This window comes from Protobothrops mucrosquamatus, unplaced genomic scaffold, assembly GCF_001527695.2.
Source record: "Protobothrops mucrosquamatus isolate PMUCROS unplaced genomic scaffold, P.Mucros_1.0 scaffold6, whole genome shotgun sequence".
NCBI classification, from domain to species: domain Eukaryota; kingdom Metazoa; phylum Chordata; class Lepidosauria; order Squamata; family Viperidae; genus Protobothrops; species Protobothrops mucrosquamatus.
Genome location: NW_015386393.1, coordinates 5731501 through 5754049, shown reverse-complemented (window position 1 = coordinate 5754049; position 22549 = coordinate 5731501). Strand labels below are relative to the sequence as shown.

At 43.6% G+C, this 22549-nt stretch overlaps 1 protein-coding gene across 1 annotated transcript in view; it reads right to left on the bottom strand.

Annotated features, from left to right (window-relative positions):
* Nucleotides 1–22549, bottom strand: part of TCF3 (transcription factor 3) — a 71587-nt gene that overhangs the window by 32944 nt on the left and 16094 nt on the right. The window contains exons 5-6 of the mRNA XM_015809938.1: nucleotides 19485–19614; nucleotides 12439–12488 (exon numbers count right to left, since the gene is read on the bottom strand). Coding sequence (XP_015665424.1) covers nucleotides 12439–12488; nucleotides 19485–19614 — 180 coding nt within the window. The remainder of the gene's footprint in view (nucleotides 1–12438; nucleotides 12489–19484; nucleotides 19615–22549) is intronic.

Here is a 22549-nt window from a genome sequence, read left to right as displayed (position 1 = left end):
AAGTTATCTTATGTTTCCAGTGGTTTGCTCTTTTTTCGTTTTTTTTAAAGGAAGGTCTGCTTCCTTTATTTAAAGCAGGACTTCTCACCCGTGGCAACTTTGAGGTATGTGGGCTTCAACTCCCAGGAGTTGAAGTCCACACATCTTAAAGCAGGGTCTTCAAACTTGGCCCTTTTATGACTTGTGGACTTCAACTCCCAGAATTCCTCAGCCAGTGTGCCTGGCTGAGGAATTCTGGGAGTTGAAGTCCACAAGTCATAAAAGGGCCAAGTTTGAAGACCCCTGTCTTAAAGTCATCAAAGTTGGTAAATCTTGATTTAAAGCAGGGGTATTAAACTGCCGGCCCGTGGGCCGGATGCATCATGTGAAAGCTGCGCCCATCGCAGCTCCGGCAAGGGGAAAAAGTCATGATACATCGCGACACGTCATGTGATGCGGCGAGTTTGACACCCTGATTTAAAGTCTTTATATTCCATCTTTCCATTTCACAGAAGTTGAACAATGAGGCGGTTATAAATTCAAGAGATCCCTCCCCTATGCCCAAAATGAGCACCACATTTAAAAAATGTTAGAGATCTTTTTTACGTATGGAAAGCATATTAAAAAGAGAAGCATGTTAGGACCAATTAGCAGATTTATAGCCAACTGCTTGATCCAGCCCGATAGATTAAGATTCCTGCAGGTGTTTTAGATCTCTGCTTCTCATCATCTCCATCCCTCAGCCATGAAATCTCAACAAACCAGGAGGATTCCCAGTTGAGAAAGGTGGCTTAAGCTGACAGATAACTTGGTAAACACAGAACTCTATATTTGCTCTCTGCTCTCAACTGATCCACTGAAAAGAAAGTACTCTCTCCCAAACATATGGATCGTTCATTCATTGGAAGCCCCTCAGAATAAAACACTGCCTATTGATTAAGCTATGAAAACTACGTAGTTTGACTCTAGGTTTACTCAATGCACAATATAGGTAGTCCTTGACTTATGCCCACAATGGAGCCCAACATTTCTGTTGCCAAGCAAGACAGTTGTCAAATGACTTTTGCCCCATTTTATGATCTTTCTTGCCACAGTTGTTAAGTGAATCGCTGCAGTTGTTAAATTAGTAACATGATTGTTGTGTGAATCTGGCTTCCCCATGTTTGTCAGAAGGTGGCAGAAAGTGATCACATGACCCCGGGACTCTGCAACCATCATAAACACATGCCAGTTGCCAAGCGTCCCGATTTTGACCATGTGACCTTGGGGATGCTCCAATGGGCATTTGAAAAAATGTTCATAAGCCATTTTTTTTCAGTGCCATTGTAACTGAACGGTCACTAGTCAAGGACTACGTGTACATAATGTGGATTTTTTTGCTTTGCTTAGGGAGCTGTGTGAATCCAGACAGTTGTGAATTATTTAATAAAGTCCAATGGAAGCAATCTCTCAGCTTTTATAAGGAGGGGCCTTCCGATAAGAACTTAGTCATCTCTACCAATGCAACCCATGTTGAGTTGGCACTTGGGTAACATTGAATGACTTGATCAGCAAAATGTTTCCATAAAACTTCACAAAGGCCTGTTGGGAGATCTTCCCAACTCTGACTATACCACACAGCGTAGGTTACTCCCAACAAGCTACTGGGGCACAATTTACCAACCCAACAACAGTGGAGAAATACAAGCTTCACCACCTTTATTGCATGAGTTCATACATGTTTCCTTCTGGTTTTTCTCCAACAATGTCTCTTTTTGCTAGTTCATCTCCAGATAATCCTCAGGATCAGGAAATGGAACACCTTTGAAGCACTGTAGTCACTTCTATGTTCCAGAGCTGGACCAGGTGCTTAGACCTCTCGCCCAAATTGCTGGGAACTCCCCAGCAATTGTGGGGATCTACTCAGATCCATCCACCTCCTAGGGCAAGCCAACCTTTAATGGGTCCTTTTATCCTGCTGGGGTTGGGGATAGCAACCCCCAGCAGGTGAACCCGGAAGGGATCCAACCACCGCAAAAGATTCATTGAGATGTCCTCCAATTTCAGATCATACACCAACTGCTTCGAGGAGAAGACAATATCCAAAGTATGGCCAAAGATTACCTGGGATAAGTTCATGGCTGCCATGGAAACTGAATTCCTATGTTTTCTCAGGATCCCACCCAAAGGCATGGAGATGAAGTCCTCCCAACACTTTAAGTCAGGAGATTCCAAAACCAGCCTTGAAATAAGGCTCAGGAGTTGAAGAAAGGTGGACGTTACCCTCTACGGCAGGGGTGTCCAACCGTGGCGATTTTAAGACTTGTGGACTGACTGAGGAATTCTGAGAGTTGATGACCACTAGTCGTACAGATGCCAAGGTTGGACACCCCTGTTTTATAGGCAGAATCCCTAGCAGGTCTCTCCAGTCCACATATTGGCAATCACAACCCACCCCCTCTGGAGCAGTCACCAAACTTCTTTTGAAGATTATCACTACTCTCTCATCTCATTTTGGGATTATAGCTGATGCAAGACCCAAATGCAAGGTGGCTAAATCTCTGAGAGTGCTGTTGCCCTCATCCAATCAGGTCTGAGTAATGCTCTCTCACACCCCTTTCTTTTTGACCCCATTGGCAAGAGTGATTCTATCAGTGGTTCCCATCAACTCCGCTCTGAGCTTCATTGGAGCTACTGAGTCCTCCCACCACATCAAGGTAATTTACCTTTGGTGCAGCTGGTCTCAGTTCCAACTAATAACTAATAACTTCCAGTCCCGCTTTTAACTACCCAAGTACACAAATGCCTAAAAACAAAACTGAGGACACCAACCATTAGTGGGAAATGCTGTTTCCTGCTTTATAACTCAATTTTCTAGTCCTCAAGGATAGAGAGAGGCTTGCAAGTTCCCAGCTGATGGGAAACTACATTTCTGTATTTTCCTGCCAAAGAGGAAAAACTCACAACACCCTCCTTGGATATGGGATATCAGGTCAAAACAAACGTTATCTCCCCCCCACATCAAAATTTTGCAAGATGATATTCTTCATTTAATCTTTTGGTTCTCTCTGGTTTAAGGAGTGGCACACCTCTGTAACAGGGTGTCTCCCCTGTTCTGTTTTGGGTGCTGCTGCATCTATGGGTTTGGGAGAGATTTTATCAATGTTGAACTACAATTATAGCTTTTAATCTCTGAAGGGAAAAAGCTGAAGACATTTTTAAATGTATGTTTCATTTGCAAATGCAGGCAAATTGTAAAGTCTAGCTTTCTGGGTATAAGTGGAGGAATTCCCCTTTCTTTTCTGGGGGGAGGGGGGTCAGGAACAGTCCAATGGACGAGAAAACTGTCTCCGGCTACACAATGTACAACTGGCTACGATCATGTAAGAGGAGGTTTTTGGTGGCTAAGGGCCAATCCACATTTTTTGGGAAGGCAAGGGCTGAGTGGGCAGGACCAGTGATGCAAGAGAGGCAGGTCAAAACTTTGTGCTGTTTTTCCCCCTCTGGGTTTTCTATATGTTTGTGTGTGCACATGCATGAGTCTTTGTTTGGCTGGGTTCAATCTATTTTAAGCTTTTGCTTTGAACAATTCAAAATGGAAAAAACTCAGGATGTCAATTTTGGGCAGTGCAGGTTGGAGCAGACATCAGCAAATGCAGAAAAAGGAACAGAGGGGTTACTAGTTGTCCTCAGCTTAGAACCATTTGTTTAGTGCAGGGGTCTTCAAACTTGGCTTTATAACTTGTGGACTTCAACTCCCAGAATTCCTCAGCCAGCGTGCCTGTCCACAAGTCATAAAAGGGCCATGTTTGAAGACCCCTGCTTTAGTGACTATTTGAAGGTACAATGCCACCGAAAAACTATTGCATGTGATCATAATTTGGGCACCTGGGAGTGTCCTGGGGTCATGGGATCGCCATTTGTGATCTTCCCAGCCAGCTTCCTTTCAATGGGGAAAGCTGGGTTTATTTAATGACTGTGTGTTCACATAACTGCAGCGATTCACTTAACAACCATGGCAAAAAGGTCGTAAAATTGGATGTGACTCACTTAACAACTACCTTGTTTAGCAATAGGAATTCTGGTTCCAAGTGTGGTCATAACTCAAGGATAGGGGATTACACACAAACGTAGCTCTAATTGTGGTCTTCACAGCAAAGGGTTGAGGGTTTTTTGGGAAGCAGGAACAAAGACTAGATTAGCTTTAGTTCTGATTCTGGAAACAACAAAGACAGGTAAGCTTTTTAAGATGGTTGTGTGTGTGTGTGTGTGTGTGTGTGTGTAGCTGGTTTTAAAAAAATTAGACCTCTGAAGATCTCCCACACATACCATTATGATAAGACTAGTAACCATCAATGCTCAAGCTTAGCAGGAGTGCCCACTTAATCTTAGTATCCTTTTCCTTCTTTCCCCGAAGGATTTAAGATGGCAGCTAAAAAAAAAAAGCCTTGAAAATTCAGGAGAGACATCTTTGCCCGGATGAAATGGCCAAGCAGTTAAGCAAGGTTCAAATCGCATCAGTTAAACAAATACGGTAACTTGTCTTCTCAGAACAGAGTAAGCTTGTGCTGAAATGGCAAGTGAAAAGCAAGGTTTTGGTTGGCTGGGAGGCACGGTCAAAAACACTCAACATCAAGAGACGGGGAGACGGGGGTGGGGGTGGGGAATTGAGCAGCAGGCAACTCTGCCGGCCAGCAGAAATTGGTGGATTTCTTGCAGAATTGCTTCTCGGTAGAGCCAAACCTGGTCTTTGGGCTGGCATGTTAATTGCAAAAGGCTCATTTCTCAACTCTTTGTACAAGAGTTTTTGCATCTCTCTATGCATTTCTAGGGCAGTGGGAAAAATCTCTCTCTGCTTTAAATCCTAGAGTGTCTCCCCACCCTCTAGCTAGGCTGAATGACACTTCCTGTCCTTCCTGCCCAGTGGCCACACATGTCTGTTACTGTTTTTATATCTCTAGTCCACCAGTTAACTGAACATCTCTGAATGGATCTTGGTTAGAAAAGCTGGGGGCAAGCTTATCACCTTCCTCCTGGGGAAGACAGCAAAAGTCTCCAAACCACCAGGAATCACTTAGGTGAGATCAGCGGTGTAGAAACGGGATAAATAAATAAAATTCCAAAATATCTGGAGGGCATCTCACTGGGAAGGATGCTTCAGAGAGGTTCTCACATTCCACAAGATGTTGGTCTCTCAATAGCTGGTCCTCTTTAGATATGCTGGCTTGTTTTTACAACATCCTCAACCAGCATGGTGGAGAAGGATGGGGAGTGCTCCTGTCCAACCAACCAAGCCTGTGCCATCAGACATACAGGTAGCCCATACAGCCATTCATTTAGTGACTGTTTGAAAAAGTGACATGATCATTTTTCACACGACCATTGCAGCATCCTCGTGGTCACATGATCAAAATTCGGACGCTTGGCAACTGATTCTCATGATGGTTGCAGTGTCCTGGGGCCTGATTCACGTAACAACCATGTTACTAACTTAACAGCTGCTGTGATTCACTTAACAACTGTGGCAAGAAAGGTCGTAAAATGGGGCAAAACTCACTTAACAACTGTCTCCCTTTGCAAATGGAAATTCGGGGCTCAGCTGTGATCGTAAGCTGAGGACTGCCTGTAAAATCGCATTATGCCATTTTAAGGCTTAACCAGGGCAGTAGAACCAGGAGACCAACCCTCAGCTTAAATATGACTAATCAAAGAAATGGGGGGAAAAAAACACCATCAGTCATGCCCTCTTTTGATACCGATCGAGGAGTTTCAGAATGAGCCCTTGCTTGTAAAATTAGGCCTCTCGAAAGATTCTCAGGCATTAAAAACAATGAGGTGGATTTCTGTTTCATTTGCATATCACGGGGGTGGTGTGTTTGGGCTGCATTATTATTATTATTATTATTTAAGGGCTTTTCTTCCGGCATGTTGGGTCTGTAGATCTTAATGGCCCTTGGATGGCCTCCTTAGAGAAGTCCCAGCCTACGGTCAAGGTGGAAGGATCGATTCCAAGGAACCAACTTCCCTGACAATTGCAAATCTTTACCTTCTGTGTGTGTGTTTGTGTGTGTGTATGTTTGTGTGTCTCGAGGGGGGGTGGGAAAGAGAGAGAGAGAGAGAGAGAGATGTATACTACTAAAGCAAAGAGGGGGTGGGGGGGAAGGAAACAAAGCCGGTGGGGGGGGAAGAGAGAAGGAGAGCACTGAAGAGACTTAGGGAGGCAGTGCGGGGGAATGAAAACTCGGCTGCAAAGAATAAGAAATCCAGTAAATTGCCTTTTCCTATAATTTGATTAAATAGCAGGAGCTGGGACTGGGACTCGAGCGAAGGAGGAGGAATAATAGCCGTGCGCCATCTGCCAGTGCCTGGCACCTGGCCAGTTCTCCAGGCAGCTGTGTGGTGCTTGGGTTGGGAGGAGGGGAGGAAAGAGACAAAAAAGAAAAAAAGGAAAAAAGAAAAAGGGGGGAGCGGGGAAGGGGGGGGAATGCAGCTTAAAATTCAAGGCATTTCCAACTTCTCATATTGGAAGACGGGGAGGATGGGTATCAAGTTCCTTACTTCCCTTTAACAACCATCTTCTGAGGGGGAAGGAAGAAGGCTAGAGCTAGGGGTTAAGTCTGAGATTCGTAAAGTTTGCGGGTTAAATTAAACATTCTCCCCACCACCCCTACCTTTCCTCATAAACATTCAAGCCTCTCCTTCACTGGGGTGGTGTGCTCCAGTCTCGAACATCAATCCACCCGAGCAGAGTACTTTTCTGCTTTCACCATATTTCTATCAAGGCTTTATTTGCCAAGCAAGGGAGGAGCAGAAGGGGGAATGGTTTTAAATAACAATAAAAAGAAGGAAAATGAAAAGAGAAAGAAAGAGAAAGAGAACAAGGACAGGCAGTCAAAATGATACTTATCGTTGTTGTTGTTTTAAAGTTGGGTGTGAAAAAATAAGAAAAAAAGAAGCAGACCACATATGTATTTTCAGGTAAAATAATGAAACGCAACAGGAAGAAGTAAGCAATCTTGATTCTGGTCTGTGTGCTTTCTCTATTAAATAATTTTTTTTTTTCTAATTCCTGATAGGATTTTCAAGGGCTGAAAAATGTCTAATTTCTGGGGATGCAGAGAAAGACTACAGAGGCATCAATTAACAGTGGTTGAGGCCACCAGAAGAACAAAAACCAGAACTTTGTATCTCCCTCAACACTTGAAGTGGTAAAAGAGGAGGAGGAGGGGGGGAGAAGAGGGAGGAGGGAAGGGGGAGGAGGAGGAGGAAGAAGAGGAAAGGGAGGAGAAGGAGGAGGAAGAGAGAATAGTAGTAGTAGTAGTAGTAGGAGTAGGAGGAGGAGGAGGAGGAGGAGGAGGAGGAGGAGGAAGAGGAGTAGTACTGGGACCAGTGTGAAAGATTTTGTGTTTCCCCAATACACACTCCTATCTATGAATGCTAGGAGTGGAATCCTCCACTGGAATCAGCCTGAGATGAGAAGAGGAGACGGGCACACCAAATAAATCATGGAGTTTGCACTGCTATAAAACAGTGGCAAGAAACAGTGACTGCAGAAAAGAGTGAACTCCAGTGTGGATTCATACCATGATCGCCTTCTTCCCTCTGGAGTGGAGCCAAGAAATGGGGGCCACAGAATGAACCCCAGATGTAAAGGCTGGTGCAGAAAGCAAATGTTTCCCTATCCAGATCCACTTTGGAAAGGGGGCAAGGACAGAATCTTACCCAAACAGGAAACGCTAAATCAAAGTTTATCTCCCCTGGGTGAGTGTTCTTCAACCCCATCCCTATTCTCCCTCATCCCACCCCACAGGAAACCCCCTCCCCATCCTCTTCAACTCAGACTTTATGCTGCTGTCAGCAAAGAGAAAGAGGAGGAGGAGGAGGAGGAACGTCCAGATTCTACAGACAAGATTTTTTCCTCCCTTTAAAATTCTTATTTGAGAAGCAGAGAATGGATCGTCCCACTTAGCAAACTTCATCGCCATCCAGTAAGAATAATAATTTAAAAAAATCATTTTGCATCTAAACTTTTTTTGCATCTCTCCTATTTAGCTGTCTTTATCATGGTATAAATGCACAATCCTCACTGGGGAAATGTGAAAACGGATCAAGTAAGGGCATTCACGTCTAGGGAGGAAATAAGATCTTGCATCAAAAGACAGGATCTTTGGAGCCATAGAATAGTGTCGGAAGACAGGTGGAAAAGAACATAGAAAATAGAATAATATGGTTTGAAGGGATTTTGGAGATGTTCTAGTCCACCCCCCTGTTCAAGCAGGAGACCCTATACCATTTCAGACAAATGACTGTCCAGTCTCTTCTTGAAAACCTCCAGCGATGGAGCATTCACAGCTTCTGGAGGCAGGTTGATCCACTGATTAATTGTTCTCACTGTCAGGAAATTCCTCCTTAGTTCTAGGTTGCTTCTCTCCTTGATCAGTTTCTATCCATTGCTTCTTGTCCTGCCTTCAGGTGCTTTGGAGAATAGATTGACCCCCTCTTCTCTGTGACAACTCCTCAAATATTGGAAGATTGCTATCATGTCACCCCTAGTCCTTCTCTTTGTTAGACTAGACCAGGGGTCTTCAAACTTGGCCCTTTTATGACTTGTGGACTTCAACTCCCAGAATTCTGGGAGTTGAAGTCCACAAAGTCATAAAAGGCCAAGTTTGAAGACCCCTGTCCTAGAGTATTAGTATACTATACTACTATACTATTCTAGACAAACGGTTGTCCATTTTTTTTTAAAAAAACTCCAGTGATGGAGCACCCACAACTTCTGGAAGTAAGCTGTTCCACTGATTAATTGCTTCTTGTCCTGCCTTCAGGTGCTTTGGAGAATAGGTTGACCCCCTCTTCTCTGTGACAACCCCTCAAATATTGGAAGACTGCTATCATGTCACCCCTAGTCCTTCTCTTTGTAAGAGTAGACTAGACATATCTAGTTAAGAATAAGGGGCTTCCTGCCCCCAAACAGAAGAGAGAAATTGGGAGGAGAAAGAGCATAAATATGGAGTGCAAGAGAGCGCATCAACTAACTGGTAAGTCTGATTCAGGAAGCAAGATTTTCATGGCCTTGCGTTATCAATTTTACGGCCAGTACCGCTTTTATACATAGTATGCTTTATTCTGACAAGAAAAAAAATGAATTCTAGAAAAACAACAGAAGGGGGTAGAATTCTATTGTCTCAAAATCTTAACTTTAATCTATAAATTACTACAGGTAGTCCCTGACTTACGACCAGAATTGTGACCAGAATTTCCATTGCTAAGCAAGGTGGTTGTTAAGTGAGCCACACCCAATTTTACAACCCTTTTTTGCTAAGATTATTAAGCAAATCACCGCAGTTATTACATGAATCATGCAGCCATTAAGCAAATTCAGCTTCTCCCATTGGCTTTGCTTGTCGGAAGCCCGCTGGGAAGGTTGCAAATAGAGATTGGTGACCTTGGGACGCTACCGCCATCGTAAATATATGCCGGTTACCCAACTTTTGATCACGTGACCCTGGGGATGCTGCAAGTGTGAGGATAGGCCGTAAGTCACTTTTTTTTCATTCTGCACTTATCTTCCAATGGTCGCTAAATGAATAGTTAGAAGTCGAGGACTTCTGTACCTGTGGTCTGGATGATTAGGGATACAACTCAGAAAAAGGTTTGGTGATGCAAAATGGGGAGCCAAAAGGTCTGCTGGAAAACAGAGGAGAGGAACAAAGCGGGCAGTCCAGAGGCCAGCTCTGGCCCTTATCTCTGTGTCCCCAGACAGAATACTGACTATACAATAACACCCTAAACCAGAGGTCCCCAACCTTTTGAGCACCAGGGACCGGTTACATGGAGAAAGGTTTTTCCGTGGACTGGAGGAGGTGTGGTTTCGTATGCTGCCTGCATCCCGCGGATGGGGCTTTGCTTGTTTGTGCGGACCGGTTGCTGGCATGCCGTGGCTCAGTACCGGTCCACAGACCGGGGGTTGGGGACCCCTGCCCTAAATAGACAGAATATCATTATGTTCATAAGAGAGTCATATCTGTGTAACTTCATGAGAGCAAGGAATCCAGTTGTGGCTGGATGTCACACACTCGGGGACTGCAACTGCTTATACAGGTAGTCCGCAAATTACAACAGTTCATTTAGTGACTGTTCGAAGTTATAACGGCATTGAAAAAAGTGATTTCTGACCGTCTTTCTCACGGCCATTGCAGTATCCCCATGGTCACATGATCAAAATTCAGATGTTTGGCCACTGGTTCCTATTTATGACGGTTGCAGCGTCCCAGAGTTACGTGATCACCTTTTGTGACCTTCTGATAAGTAAAGTCAATGGGGAAGCCAGATTCACTTAACAAACGTGTTACTAACAACTGAAGTTGATTCATTGAACAGCTGTTGCGAGAAAGGTCGCAAAATGTTGTCACTTAACAACAGTCTCACTTAGTAACAGAAATTTTGGGATCAAGTGTGGTCGTAAGTCAAGGACTATCTGTAGAAAACACAAAATAGACAGGTGGAAATTGTTAGTTCAGTTTAATATTATATCCCATTTTCCTTCCTAAAAGAAAATAACCGAAAGAGCTTGCATTGAAAGGAGGTGTAACACAACAGTGCAACAATAAACAATGATTCCATTACAAGCCTTTGATTTGCTTTGGAGTGAGAAAGTAGTTATTCATATCTTAATGGAATACAACTTCTCTTATTCCAGCCTTTTGTTTACAAGCATGGGGACATAAATTCACAGGCAGTATTAGAAGGGGTTTTTCAAAGCTCTTTTCTCTAAATACCAGACTTTGGGGTATGTTGGTATGTACCCCCATCTTCAGAAAAGTTCAGGTGTTCTACTGTTCAGCTTTGTCGCCACTAATTTGTAATTGAAACAAAGATACAATGCGCAAAATATCATACACGTGCGGACTGCCAGAATGATGCAAAGTATGGTTACAGAAATATAGATATCCCCCAAAATATGACCCAGCTAGATCAATATTTAAACTGAAATGATTATAATATCCTGTACAGCAGTGTTTCCCAATCTTGAAAACTTTAAGATTTGTGGACTTCAGCTCCCAGAATTCCCCAGCCAGACATGCTGGTTATGGAATTCTGGGAGTTGAAGTCCACATATCTTAAAGTTGCTGAGGTTGAGAAACACTTCTTTATAATCTATATTCAGGATCTTGGCTTCCACCTAGCAGTGTTCCAATATCTCAGAGGTTGCCACAAGGAAGAAGGAGTCAAGCTATTCTCCAAAGCACCTGAAGGCAGGACAAGAAGCAACGGATGGAAACTAAACAAGGAGAGAAGCAACCTAGAACTAAGGAGAAACTTCCTGACAGTTAGAACAATCAACCAGTGGAACAACCTGCCTCCAGAAGTTGTGAATGCTCCAACACTGGAAGTTTTTAAGAAGAGACTGGACAGCCATTTGTCTGAAATGTATAGGACAGTGGTGGCGAACCTATGGCACGGGTGCCAGAGGCGGCACTCAGAGCCCTCTCTGTGGGCACGCGTGCCGTCGCCCCAGTCCTAGGCCTTCAGCTGGGTTTTATAAAACCTTTTCGCTTTAGGCCTCTGCTGCCATGTGCAAAAAAAAAAAAAAGGTTCAATCAGTCAATTTAAACTTCTTGCGGGAAAAAAAAAGATCTTGCAAAGTTGGAATTGATTGATTGAACTTTTTAGTCCCACCCAGTCTGCCGTTACCACTGCAGCCACGCCCATCCAATGGGCCACGCCCGCCCAATGGGCCACACCCACCTGGCACTCGACGATGCATAACTGGGTTTTGGGTTGCAGTTTGGGCACTCGGTCTCTAAAAGGTTCGCCATCACTGGTATAGGATTTCCTACCTGAGCAGGGGGTTGGACTAGATGACCTCCAAGGTCCCTTCCAACTTTATTATTATTATGACCTCTTTTTAACACTTGGTATAAATGTTGCCTGGCCGGTCTTTGTTTAAACTGGGATCGGATGGACATTTAACAAGTATTTTGCAGTAGTAGACTTTCTAGCCTGGTAAAGAATTGAGATAGATGATCTTTAAGATGCCCTCCACCTCTCTGATTTTGTCTGCTGTCCTCGGCTTCCCCTGTCTATCTCATTATTGCTGAGTTTATTTGTTCCCCTTCTTACCCTGACTCCTATCCTCCCACAGCTCTTTGACATGTCCACACCCAGTTGTGATCCCTTCCTCCCCAATACCACAAGCTTCCTCCCCTTGACTTCAATTGGTCATGGGCTTTTCTGAAATCAAGCAGCCTCTTGCAGTTAAACTGGCCTTGGGCTCTACTTTATACTATACTAGTTAGAAAAAATTGGCACTCTGCCAGCAGCCTTCTCTCTCCCCCCCCCCCCAGTGGCTCTCAAATGTTCTCTGACATCACTGAAGTTCCACCAATCGGAAAGAGGAGAAGAACTGCCTTCAATGCAATAACAGCTGGATTCTTGATCAACTTTGATAGATGGGTAGAGAAAATCGTAACTTACTGAAGACGGGAGTCCTGGAGGCACCTTTCGGACTTTTTTCGGTTGTCCATCTGAATGTGTTGTAGGAGGAGACGAACAAACAAAGAAATAAAAAGGAAGCCGTTTAGAGACAAAGCTTTGGAACAGCACTATATAGCAGGAAGATTTGGATCCAGATTTCAAAACCCATTTTACAGATTGGTTACCTTGATTTTTCCAAGGCCTACCAGAGCTTAACAACAACAATAACAACTTAAATTTAAGAGTTTGTAGAGTACCCTGCTCTTCTAAATGAATGTTGGGAGACAGTTTTTAAAAATCAACCTCAAAACATGCAACTGAAGGTATTTGGAATAACTGTTGGTAAAAGCCACCAGCTTTAAAATAAAACTCAGCTAAAACAGCGTAATGAAATAGCCTTCCATCAACATAAATTTCGGTTCTGTATTTATTTTTCACCTTCTTTCATAAAAGCTGAAGACAGCATATATCTTCCCCCCAATACACGCAGCATCCTTGCAACAATCTTGTACCAGTAGGTTAAAATGGAAAATATCAGCTCATCCTGGGTCACTCAGCAAAGGATTAGACTTCTTTACGTGACTTCAATTCAAAAGATTAACCCAATGCCTGGTAGGACCCTGGTCTACACAGAAAGGAAGTAGAAGGTGGAGTCTCCCACCTCCCCCCATGAAATCAAGAAAATTTGGAACAAACAAAGGAAGAACTTCATCCAAGGAAGTCTATTACAGGTGGTCCTCGAATTATGACCAGTCACTTAGCAACCATCTGAATTTTTGACAGACGTTGAACATGGGACTTACGACCCAGATTCGAACTCCCAATGTATGCCCCCAACTTGGGGTCATGTAACTGCATTGTGGGTGCTCGGCAATTGGCCCATATTTATGGCCATTTTCAGCACCTCATGGTCACATGACCACAATTTATGTCAATTAGGCCAGTAACCAGTGTTTATTTCTGGTTTCTGGCCAAAAAGAGCCCGTGTTGTACAATGGGTTCATTTAATGACTGTGGCATTCACTTTACGACTATTGCATTTGCGTAACAACCACCACATAAAAGGTCATAAAATCAGATGGGTCACATGACGGCCCACTTTATGACCGTTAATGACTTACAACCAAAATTGTGGACTCAATTACAGTTGTAAGTCGAGGTATACCAGTAATGTTAAGCCACAGATACTGATGGCTTTAAAAAGGGACAAGGCAAACTTATCAAGGAGAAATGGAGTATCTGTCAGAATTCATCAGCCAGGAGCGATAAAGTAAGGCAGGGGTAGTCAACCTTGGCTCTTTTATGACTCGTGGACTTCAACTCCCAGAATTCCTGAGCCAGCTTAGCTGGCTCAGGAATTCTGGGAATTGAAGTCCACGAGTCATAAAAGAGCCAAGATTGACTACCCCTAAAGTAAGGCTCAGGTCCCAAAGGTGCTTTTTCAAGAGGGAACTGGACTTTCTGTTTTTCTCTGAAGACGTTTTGCTTTTCATCCAAGAAGCTTCTTCAGTTCTTTCCTCAGAACCGAAGAAACTTCTTGGATGAGAAGCAAAACATCTTCAGGGAAAAACAAAGGAAGTCCAGTTGCCTCTTGAAAAAGCACCTTTGGGACAACCATGACCTGGGTGACCGAGAATCTCCACAGACAAGTAAGGCCCATCTTTAACTCTTGGAGGGAAAAAATAATAATAACAAGGGCATGATTGCATCTACTCGTCCTTTTCATGTCTGCTTTGACTGTCCTTTACTAAAGACAGAATAACTGGGCTTTCTAAGAGGGCTCTGCTTCTGACTGCTAAGCAATGTTTTGAGATAAAGGCAGCGTGTATTTTTGGCATTCACAGTTTCACACCGTTTTGTCTTCCTTTCGTTCTTGTTAATTATATCCCATTATTAGTGAAGCTTGCACTTCCAGTGACATTTGTTAAATTTTCCGAAGCCACCCAACACCATAATGACTCTCAGCCATGTACAGTATTAAGAACAGCACATTTTAGCCAGCAAAAAGAACAACAGACATCCGGGTACAGCATAAAACTGTAACCCTTGTCTCACATATTCCCAATGAAGGACTGATGTAGTCCCTAATCCATGGACTGGGGGGAAGAGCCAGATCTTCAAAACATGCTTAAACAAGGTCAGGTTTGGGTCATTTGAACCACTGGAGATACTGTGTTGGAGAACAGATGCTGTGATAGAGAAGGTGGGGCCCATTGTAGCTCTGTTCAATCGATGGGACTCAAAGCATGCCAACTCTACAAGAGACAGATGGCCCCTTAAATATTCATAAAATATGAACTGCCTTTGCACTCAAGATATATTCTTTAGGCCCATCTTCCTCTACCCAGCATTTCCCCGAATCTGCTGGACTACACCTTTGTAATTCCCTAAGGAAGATGGCTTTTGTAGTTCAAGGTACCCAAGAGAGTACTGAGCTGGAGAGAATCTCTGAATGATCACGGAAGGTGCTTTGTTCTTGAGAACATTTTTGACATGCAAATGAGGGGAATGAATTGAATCATTGAAGGAAGGAAGCTTTTTTTTTTTTCCCAGGATCTTCATAAATGAAGAGGAAAGAAGAACTGATGCAGGGGGAAAAAAGTTGCTAAGGTTTATTAACTCACGTCTGTGAAGCTACTCTCCCCTCTACCCCACGAGGTCAAAAAGAAGGATAAGGGTGAGCATTATGAACTCCTTTTAGGTTTAAAACATAGTTCTCCTTTTGGGGATTTTCTTGGAAGTAAGAAAAAAAGCTCTTTTAAATGAGATATTTTGCAGAAAGAGGGGAAAAGAGAAATATCGGTAGAGCTTGACTTATGACTGGTTGTTTAACAAACGGTTAAAATTATGATGGACTTAACAAAAGATATGTACAATCCATTGTCAAAGTTGTGACTTGTCATATCCCCCCTCCCCCGCAGTCGTGTGATCATATTTTGGATCTTTGCAACTGGCCCACATTTACAACTTGTTGCAGGGCACTGCAGTCACATGACCACAATGTGCAGGGGTTTTTTTTTTGCTAGTTTCCACTAAAAATGCCCATTTGATTCAACCACATGATTTACTTAATAATCACATTGACTTGCTTTACGACTGTTGTAAAACAGTTGTAAAATCGAGTCTGGTCATGTGGTGCCCCAATTTACAACCGAAATTCTGAGCTCCATTGTGGTTGTAAATCGAGGAACACCTGCAGTGGTAGTGGGTTAATTACTAAGTTAACAACTGCAGTAATTTCCTTAACAAGAGGTCGTAAAATGGGGCAAAACTCACTTAACAACTGCTTTGCTTAGCAATGGACATTTTGGGCTCAGTTGTGGTCATAAGTCAAAGACTACCTGTATACTCTCAAAACAGGGGTCTTCAAACTTGGCCCTTTTATGACTTGTGGACTTCAACTCCCAGAATTCCTCAGCCAGCATGCCTGGCTGAGGAATTCTGGGAGTTGAAGTCCACAAGTCATAAAAGGGCCAAGTTTGAAGACCTCTGCTCTCAAAAGGAGGCAAGCATAAGTTTTCAAAGGCTGACTAGCAACCTCCCCAAAGGCTGAGGCTGAAGCGAAATTTGGACTAGATGTATTATTTTTTAAAATAGGCAGTGCTCAAATCTAAAGCAGCAAAGGTGGATCGAGTCTAAAATGGATGCCCTTGCTTATCATGCTCATGGCAGATCTGAAATATCACTCCCTCTATGGGTCAGATTCCTGCACATCTCTAATTATTAATTGTTATTGTTATGGTGATTAAGAAGGCCTTGGTAAGCCCTGAGTGTTTTATCCTACCAATCCATCCTTCTCTTCATCCCTTGCTAGTATGGCCTTGCACTCTGCTGCTCTCTGCTTCTGTTTCTCCCTTTTCTATCTCTTTCCTGGGTCTGTTTTAAATTGTAAGGCCAGGGAAATGGGGCCAGGACCTGCACACCTGCTCTTTGCAAAATATTATATACATTATATACATTAATAATGATTGCAAACGGCTGACATCTCCCCCACCTTTGATCCTGGCCACTGAGTGGCAGAGAAAAAGCCACACGGCTGCATTTACTCAAAGGTCTCCATTCCTGAGATTCTTTTCCATCAATGAATGCCAGATGTCCGGGTTCTCCTGAAGGCAAAATGGAGCAACTACCTCCATCCCACCTCATAAAGAGTTGGGGGAGGGTCACTTGGAAAGATCTGGGAGGCTGGCTTTTTAAAGGAAGATCTCCCAGCATCCTCCCCTGTGCTCCTCTGAATTGGACAGCAGATGGGGGAGGATAAAAGGAATATTTATTGACATGCAGCTTGGATTTGGCTGGCAAAATTGCTTGCCAGGAAGGATGTGCTGGAAGCTATCTCAAAACATCCTTATGAGACTCCAATTCATTTTTTCGTCAAGTCAAGCTTCTCTAGCTGCTGCTGCTTGCAGCTTTCTGGGGAACTGACTTCAAAGCAATGGGATGCAGGATACTCGGCAGCTGGCTGAGCTTCCCAAAGCACAGAGCACCTGAAGTGGTCCCACCCAGCGCACGGATCTTCTGGCCTCCTCTATTTGTTTCATGCCCCGCATGACAAAGTGGGTGGAGGGGTATAAGGAGATCTGGATTCAAATCCCATCTTTTATTAAAGTTCTATGGACTGCCTTTACAATAGACCCATTCACTGTCAGAGGAATCTGCCTTGCATAGTCTATAGATCAGTGGTTCTCAACCTTTTTAATGCCGCGACCCCAACCGGTCGTAAGTCGAGGACTAAACCGGTCGTAAGTCGAGGACTAAACCGGTCATAAGTTGAGGACTACCCAACTGGTGGTAAGTCGAGGACTGTCCCTGCCCGGGAGCGCCGCGCATGCGTGGTTCCGCCCCCTGCGCCGGCCGAGGCGTAGCTGGCAAGCGGCAGAGACGGAGCAGGCCGACCACCAGCTGGCCCAGCCCAAGGGAGGTAAGGCACCCGCCGGAAAAGGGGGAAAAATGGACAAAAAAAATGGCGGACAAAAAAAATGGCAGACAGCCTTGCTTGGCGACCCCCATAAAATGGTCGATCGACCCCAAATGGGGTCCCGACTCACAGGTTGAGAACCACTGCTATAGATGAATGAAACTGGAAGGACAGAGCCAGTTTGGTCTAATGGTTTAAAGCGCCAGGCTAGAAACTGGGAGACTGTGAATTCTAATCCTGCCATAGCCATGAAAGCCAGCTTAAGTGACTTTGGGCCAATCATTCTCTCTCAGCCCAACTCACCTCACATGCTTGTTGTGGGGAAAAGGAGGAGGAGGGAGGTGTAGTGGATATGTTTGCCACCTTGAGTTATTTGTAAAAATAATAAAGGCGGGAAATAATGAATGAATGAATGAATGAATGAATGAATGAATGAATGAATGAATGAAAATTCAGGCAAGCTTCAGCTTCTTGAGGGGAAAGATTTGATATGGTAATAATGACATTTTGCCTATTATGTTTTCATTGTAGTAATATTGTTAAAATGACAACAATATTGCTACTAAGGCAAAGGTTTCTTAGACTGATGGATTCCACAGAAGACTTTACAGCACGGATTGCTACGCTTTTTGCCATCACCCCTCCCTTTAGTGCAATGTTAATATACACACCTTCCCTAAAAAATCCAAACACCAAAATGAATACAACTTGACAATGGAAACAGTACAACTGAACGTATGGGAAGGCTGGATTTACTGTAATTGTACACTAAAAAGTTCTTCACACTTCCCTGGGATTCTATCTGTATCTCCTCAGGGAAGATACACCTCACAGTTTGGGAAACACTTGGGAAAGTGTCACAAAAAGATGGTTTCTGTTGTAACAAGTGTACATGGCCATTTTCCCTCGGTAAAATAAATATTGCTTCTGTTGCTGTTATTACATCATTGACAGGGCAACACCTTTCGGAGACCCAGTACCAATAATTGGTGGAATCCTTGGACAGAGAAAGATGCTCTGTAAGATTTGGGACACAGTTTTTACAAGAAAGCATTACCAAACTGGTTAGAGCAATGTTTCTCGACCTTGGCATCTTTCAGACATGCGACTTCAACTCCCAGAATTCCCCAGCTGGTCATGCCGATTGGGGAATTCTGGGAATTGAAATTCTCGCATCTTAAAGTTGCCAAGCTTGAGAAACACCAAGTTAGAATATCTCTCTCTAAACTGATACCTCTCCAGATACATTGGGATCATAATTCCTCAAATTATCTTTGTTAAGACTCCCAGAGTCACTGAGAGTGAGGTGGGCGGCCATATAAATTTTCTTAACTAAAGTTAGTAAATTAATTTTAAAAAATTCCCAATAGCATCACCTTCCATTTCTTAGAATTGCTGTCATAGCACATTTAGAGCAACACTAATTTGAGGACAACTGATCCACAGTGTTAAGATTTTTTTTCTCTTTGTCTCCAAATATTAGATTCTTGGGTCATCCAATGGCAGGAAAATAATGAACTGAAGAAGACAAATCCATACTTAGGTCTATTTCAGGCTGCTGGCGATGATGATTCAAAGGAGGCTGATTGTCTGGAATTAATCTACCTCTGAACAAAAGTTGTGGGAAGCGCAGCTACCCTCTCTCTATATTTAGTTATTCAGTTTGGACCCGATGCAACTGTCTCTCCCTAGCGAAGACAAGACTGATACAATTACACTGAAACCTTCCCTCCAAATGCTGGCATATGGTTTAACAATAAGTCAGAGATGATTACTGCCCTCACAGTCAATTCTTGGATTTCTTAGAAGCCCTTAGTTGTCCCATGTTTGAGCAAGAATGGTGGTTTAGATAAGTGTTTTTCAGCCTTGGCAATTAAGATGTGTGGACTTCAGTTCCCAGAATTCCCTAGCCAGCAAGCTGGACATGGAGTTCTGGGAATTGAAGTCCACACATCTTAAAATTGCTAAGGTTGAACAACAGTGCACTTTCTCTAATGGAAGGGCTGCAGTGAGACCCTGACAGGAAACGTCTTTTGGTCTTCCTACTTTGCAATTAAGAACTTTTGCTACACACAACCCCCCGCAAAGGCAACTGCTCCAGCCAACACCCTTCACCAAGGCCACATACCTATGTTGCTGTCTGCGACTCTCCTGCGAGGATTGTTGGCGTATGGGTAGTACTGAGAGCTTCCCTTCACCCCCGTTGGGGAGAGCGTGCTGGGACTCGAAATCCCTATTTCGCTAGGCAGAAAGCCAGGCTGCAGAAACAAGAAAAACAAGAGGGCCCCATCAGAGCCTGAACAAAACTCAAATCTCTTGCCGAATATGGTTTTACAAAACGAGGAGGAGCCGAGTGCCAGGTGTGGACGCATGTGAGCAATAGTGCCAGGTTTATATTCCTGTTTGGCTAGTCTAGCTCTTTCACACCTTTGCCAACCTGGCAGAAATCCATCGCAACGTTCCTCAATGATAACCTCCGGGTAGGATGGACTTCAACCTCTGCAGTCCAAGGCACACAGTCCTATCCAGCAGGGCCAACAGGAAAGGGATGCTGGTATTGGTAGTTTAGCAACCTCTACTAGGCCACAGGTTCCTCATCTTTGGCCAAATGGTACTCTCCAGTTTAGGGACTAATTTCTACACAATATACAGATAGTCCTCAACATTTGTTTAGCGTTCAAAATAAGACACTAAAAAAAGTGACATACAACTGGTCATCGCACTTACAGCCATTGTAGCATCCCCATGGTCACATGATCAAAATTGGGGCATTTGGCAGTTGGCATGCACTATATTAGGAGTCTTCACACTTGGCCCTTTTATGACTTGTGGACTTCAACTCCCAGAATTCCTCAGCCAGCATGGCTGGCTGAGGAATTCTGGAAGGTGAAGTCCAGAAGTCATAAAAGGGCCAAGTTTGAAGACCCCTGCACTATATCATGGTGCAGCATCCAGGGTCCTGTGTTGACCATTTCCGACCTTCCCAGTCAGCTTCCAACCAAACCAAGTCAATGGGGGAAGCCGGATTTGCTTAACAACCTCATGATTCACTTAACAAGCAATGAAGATCCTGGTCCCAATAGTGGTCGTAAGTCGAGGACTACCTGTAATCTCCAGAGTCTGGCTCTTACAGTGAAGGAGAAATTAAAGAGGAAAATAACTGCGGGTGGCAAAGACGATTTCCAGATCCATGTAAAACAGATCGTGGCTGAACTGAGCACAGGTCCACCTCATCTGAAGAGAGGCCTCAAATTAGTTTCTGAGCATAGAGGTTTCGCTGAGTTCTGTATTAGTTGCAAAAGCCTTGTTTAGCAGATGTTGGAAAGAAGCAGGACAGCAACTCGATCTATGCTTTGTGATGCTTCCCAAGACATTGGGCCTGATGGGGCTGGAGGCAGGACACCAGGCTAATTGGGCTCTTAGTCTTTCTTCACATCAGTTTTTTATTACACTTCAATTATTTTCAGAATTCAGATAGAAAACTGGTGTGATTAGAAAGTGCACATTCCATATCCAATGGTGCTGAACCGGATCACATCTTGAATTCCTCAGGCGTCTTAGCCAGCCCCTACTGGAAACAGAATTCTGGGCTAGACAAAACTGTTGGGTTATGGCAACATGGGTTTTCTGATACTCTGCTTACATATGTATGATACTTAAGCAGAAAAATTTCCCTCTTCCACTGGCGTAGCAGCTCTCTAAATCAGAATACATACCTTTTGTGGGATCCAGATACAATTTGACCTTCCAGGAAGACATGGGAGGTCAGAGGCTGGGTTTTTTAGGTGGGGGGAGGACTTAAGAGGAAATGGAAATGGTTTACTTCCTGGAGATCATCTGCTGTCAGGAAGGAAGGAAGGAAGGAAGGAAGGAAGGAAGGAAGGAAGGAAGGAAGGAAGGAAGGAAGGCTTCCAGATGAGGTGAAGACCTGGCTCAAGCATTGGGCTAGGATAGAAATGAGCCCAGTCAATGTAGATTTAATGAGATGTTATGGGGCTGTGGTGAGAAGTATGTCTTTAGTGGAGTTTTGTGGGTTTGACTATACCTTTGTTTTTATGAAATGTTGATATGAGCTACCTAGGATTATCATGTCTAAGATAGGGTTCCATATAAGTTTCCCAAATAAATACTGTACATAAGTAAGTAAGCAAGCAAGAGAGAGGATTTCCATTTTTAATTTTGAAGGGGAAAAAAAAGCCTTACAGGTAGTTCTCAACTTACAACAACTGGGACCAGGATTTCCATTGCTAAGCAGTGCTAAGTTAAGTGAACCACACCCTGATTTTGACCTTTTTTGCCCTAGTTGTTAAATGAATCATGTCGTTAAATAAATCCGGCTTCCCCCACTGACTTTGCCTGCCAAAGGACTTCTGGAAAGTTGCTAATGGTGATCACATTGACCCCAGGATACTGCAAACTTTGTAAATGCATGCTGGTTGCCAAGTGCCTGAATTTTGTTCACATGGCTGTGGGGGAATGCTGTGACGGTCATAACTATGAGGATTGGTCATAAGTCGTTTTTTTCCCCAGTGCCATTGTAACCACAAACATTCACTAAAGAAATGGCTGTAAAATTTTGGAGTGTCACAAATAAGCTGCCAAGATCTCGTTTCTACTCTAATCATTCTACTCTAAGCTGCCCAGAGTTACCTTGGGGCAAGATGGGCGGCGAACAAATTTTACAAATAAATAAAGATTAGATGTGGGGAGACAAATAATAAAGAGCAAGTGTTCCTTTTTTATGTCTTGCTTGAGGATCACCTGAGAAACATCTAGTTTGCCTCATCAGAATGTTCATCTCTACCAATTCTTACCAGACCAGTAACTGGTAAGTGTTGGGGGGTGGGAAAGGAAAACTCCCTGTTCAAAAGCAGTCTACCATTAAGGAGCTGATGCAGGAAATGTTTAGACTGTGTCTCACCAATAATGTTGGATTTGGCAGGCCACTTTCCTAAGCAACTTACAAGCTATGCTTTCTTCCCCTTGATTTATGATCTCCACAGCAAGAGCCTTGCTCTTCCCACTGATTCTTCCATTCATGACGTCACCCTTTCAATTATGCCTCTCTCCTCCGCCTACCAGAAAGCAAATTAAAACAACAACAACACAAGCAAACTCCATACTATTTAAACACATGGCCGGCTGGCAAGTCTCCTGTTCTGTTTTTAAAATTACATCTATTTTGGCACCCAT